This window comes from Colobus angolensis, unplaced genomic scaffold (genome assembly GCF_000951035.1).
Source record: "Colobus angolensis palliatus isolate OR3802 unplaced genomic scaffold, Cang.pa_1.0 Scaffold182, whole genome shotgun sequence".
Classification (NCBI taxonomy): Eukaryota; Metazoa; Chordata; class Mammalia; order Primates; family Cercopithecidae; genus Colobus; species Colobus angolensis.
The window spans coordinates 864013-868039 of NW_012114955.1; the positions used below are offsets into that span (position 1 = coordinate 864013).

At 45.5% G+C, this 4027-nt stretch overlaps 1 protein-coding gene across 2 annotated transcripts in view; it reads right to left on the reverse strand.

Moving 5' to 3' along the window:
• RBM28 (RNA binding motif protein 28) overlaps positions 1 to 1925 on the reverse strand; it is a 33267-nt gene extending 31342 nt beyond the window's left edge. The window contains exon 1 of one of the 2 annotated variants that reach the window (XM_011939540.1): positions 1691 to 1925. In XM_011939540.1, coding sequence (XP_011794930.1) covers positions 1691 to 1808 — 118 coding nt within the window. In that variant the 5' untranslated portion in view covers positions 1809 to 1925. The remainder of the gene's footprint in view (positions 1 to 1690) is intronic. The other variant, XM_011939541.1, reaches the window with a different exon arrangement.
• Between the last annotated feature and the right edge of the window lie 2102 nt (positions 1926 to 4027).

Sequence of the window (4027 nt, forward strand, 5' to 3'; positions counted from 1 at the left end):
ACTCTGAGGCTGAGGTGGGAGGATCGCTTGACCCTGAGGAGGCGGAGGTTGCAATGAGCTATCGCGCCACTGCACTGCAGCCTGGATGACAGAGTGAGACCCCATCTCAAAACAACAATAAAAGTTTAAAAATAAATTTTAAAAAATTACGCAGGAAAGGAAGCTTTGAAATACAAACCAGATTTTTAAGGCTGCTGTGTTAATCCTATGCAGGATAAAGAGAAACAAATAGACAAAGGCAATGGGATGGGTCATCTAACAGAGTTGATTTGGGACTCCACATCCTCCCTCTTCCTTCTCCTTCCCTCCTGCCCACTCCTATCAGCTTAGGAATTAAAATTCTACCCCCAAAGATTAAATTGTGAGCTTTAGAACCCTAGCTATGGGGAAGCCTTCCCTGTCCTGGCTGCAGTCTGCACAAGGAAAACAATCCTGAGAAGATTGTTGCAATATTCCTTTGTGAGACCCTCCACAAATGCTAAGTTTTAAATAGTTCTGATCCAACTCTTCCTTAATTTAGGACAAACCAAACTGCATCTCTATGCCCATCAGGGGGCAGCAGCCACCCACAGTGCAGGATTCTGTGCTCTTCTGGGAGGACAACAGTGCAGCTGACCCTTTCTACCCTCCCCATGGTTCAGACCTGGTTCCCTGATCTGTCTCTCAGCCCCATCCCCTCCAATCCATTTCTATCAGGGCAGGCAATGGTTCTTTCCTCAGGAATATTTGCTCATCCATCTACCCAAGACACACGCAGCATTCTTTATGAAATAGCAGGAGCTGTGGTACCCTGCATCACACCAGAAATGTGGCTTCCAGGGGAAATAAACTGCTGGCCTCCTCCTCATCCATCACTGTGCAGGAGCCGGGAAAGGTAGTAAGAGAGGGTTGGGCTGTTCTCAGCCAGCCTCTTCCATATCCCATCCCTCTAGCTCCACTCTGCCTGGCAAGCCAAACCTTCTTATAATACAAAATAGTTCTTGGCCTTAGCACTTGTCGTAACTATAATTAATTACTTGTGCTATTGTGATTATTTATGTCATTAGTTGTTTAACATCTGCCTTCCCCCAAAAGGCTTTCAATTTCATAAATTCATGGCTGGTGTCTACCTCGTTCACCTCTCTATTCCCAGAACCTAGGACATCGTAGGCATTCAGTAAATGTTCTTTAAGAGATTGAATGAATGAATAAATGAATGAACGAGTGGATAGCATCCTGGCTAAGATGTCCAGGTCTAAGGATCAAATTGGGGGTCCACTACTTAATAGCTGTACAAACTTAAAGTTACTAAATTCCCCTAAATCCCGAATTCCTGTCTGTAAAATGAGATTAAGACTCTCCATCCGGTAAAATTGCTGAGAAAATTAAATGAGATAACCTGTATCAAACTGATCACTGTACCTGCCAATCAGGTGACTCTCAATAAGACTTACTGATGCTCTAATTAACTATTTTCATTCTTAGAGCGCATTATCAACAGAAAGCGCTATAAAAATGTACGGGAATGATTTGCCCTTCATAAACCGACCCCTACGAACGCATCTAAGGCAGAATCAGTTTGGAAAAGAAACTCAGTTCCCAGTCCCTTCTTTTCGGGGCGGGTAAAGAATGATACGGCTCCCTGAAGTTGGGGAAGGTGCCCTCGCTCGCGGGAAACCCCAGCCTTATTCTCGACCGCCCCGCCCCCTACCTTTTTCAGTCACCACGAAGCACTGCTTCACCGGCCCCACCTGACTGAACAGTTCCTCCAGCTGCTCACTGCGGGCCGAAGGCGGGAGGCGGCCCACAAATAAGGTTAGGCCGGCCATAAGACCGTGAAACCCAAAGCGCGTGAGGACGCGAGCAAACTAGGCCGGCGCACGCGAGCCGAGAGGCTGCCTTTGGTAGGACAACCAAGCTCACGTGCCGAGAGATTCCGGAAGTGCTCGTTGCTCAAAAGAGATCGGAGGAAAACATGGTCGGGAAGGTGATAAAAGGTTCCGGAATGAGCGGGGCTCCGCCCCCTGCCCTAGCATCGCCCTCGCCAGCTTTATGTAAACTTGGCATCAATAATTTCTACCCTAGTGTTACAGCTTTTTTAGAATTTGCCTAGCAGGCTTTCTGGTTGCCAGAAAGCCTCCAAAAGGTAATTTTTTCTTAATATAAAAAATAAAAATATACAAACAATTTCTACCCTGTTTAAAAATCTCACCTTCAGATCCTCCCCAAAGTTAGCAGGACAGGCAGGAGAAGTCGTTTTTGCCCTGGGCCTAACTCAGGATCTGATATATAGTGAGTGTTTAATATTTTCTGAAGTGCCTCCACAAACTCCCAGATTACATGCGTAAAACACAACTGGAACACAAAGACGTAGACATAGATATATCATGTACATCATTCGGACGATTCTCATTTTCGGAGAACATCAGTTGTTTGTCACCTCAGCCTCAAACAAACAAACTGTAGCTACTAAAATACACATAGACACAGATCCTACACAATTATTCTTTCAATAAATATATACTGAGCTCCAACCATGAGCCAAGCATTAGGGATAAAATTGGTGAGCAAAGAAAAGACAGAGTCCCTGCCTTCATAGAGATTTCAGTCTAGTGGGAGAAACAGATTTATTTATTTATTTTTTTTTGCAGGGCCTCACTTTGTCAACCAGGCTGGAGTGCACTGGCACGATCTCGGCTTACTGCAGCCTCGACCTCCCAGCTTCAAACAGTCCTCCTGCCTCAGCCTCCTGAGTAGCTGGAACTACAGGTGCACCACCACACCCAGCTAATTTTTGTATTTTTTGTAGAGACAGGGTTTCACCATGTTGCCCAGGCTGGTCTCAAACTCCTGAGCTCAAGTAACCCGCCCCCCTTAGCCTCCTAAAGTGCTAGGATTATAGGCATGAACCACCACACCTGGCTGGGAAGACTATTAGTCCAAAAATTCTTACAAATACATCACAGTGCACACACTGCAGGACCACATCGAACACACTCAAAGCAAACATAACATCCAACTTAAACACAGAGACCTGGAACCCAGGTCCTCCTAGAAACAGAAGATCTTTGCCTCAAGTCAGCTCACCAGACAGACCCAAGCCTGAGAGATCTTAATTGGCCAGGAGATCTGGGTGCTCCTGGTTCTGGAATACAGAGAACATTTGCCATGCCACTGGACTCAGGACTTGAATAGGTACAAGAGAGCTACACCTTGCAGAACAACTAGCTCAAAAAAAAGTACCCAAGGCCATTTTTTAATTTTTTTTTTTTTTTAAGCAGACTCTTGCTCTGTCACCCAGCTTGGAGTGCAGTGGTGCCACCACGGCTCACTGCAGCCTTGATCTCCTGGGCTCAAGCAATACTGCCACCTCAGCCTCCTGAGAAGCTAGGACCACAAGTGTGCACCACCATGCCTGGCTAATTTACTTATTTTTTTGTACAGACAGTTCTTCCATGTTGCCCAGGCTAGTCCTGAACTCCTGGTATCAACCAATCCTCCCACCGCGGCCTCCCAAAGTGTTGGGATTATAGGAGTGAGCCACTGAGCCCAGCCAAATCATTACTTTGAAATGGTAGTAACATGGCAGATAGAAAACTCAAAAACTTTATAGGTTTAGTACCTTTTATAAGGCACTATAGTGAAAATTAAGTTTCATGATCTCCTCAACCCCCATTCATTTTCAATACATTTTGGATGGCTAGATGACTGGTTGATAGTGATGGGAGTGGTTGATAGTGATGGGAGTGGAGATTGGGGGACACTAAACATCAGATTTATGAAGCTCTAGTTCAAAGTAAGTAATCTATGCTTAAAATAAAACTTCACAGTTATTTTTTTAAAAACAACTCATGGTCAGGCGCAGTGGCTCACGCCTGTAATCCCAGCAATTGGGGAGGCCAAGGTGGGTGGATCACCAGATCAAGGGTTTGAGACCAGTCTGACCAACATGGTGAAACCCTGTCTCTACTAAAACTACAAAAATTAGCCAAGTGTGGTGGCACATGCCTGTAATCCCAGCTACTCAGGAGGCAGAGGTTTGAGTGAG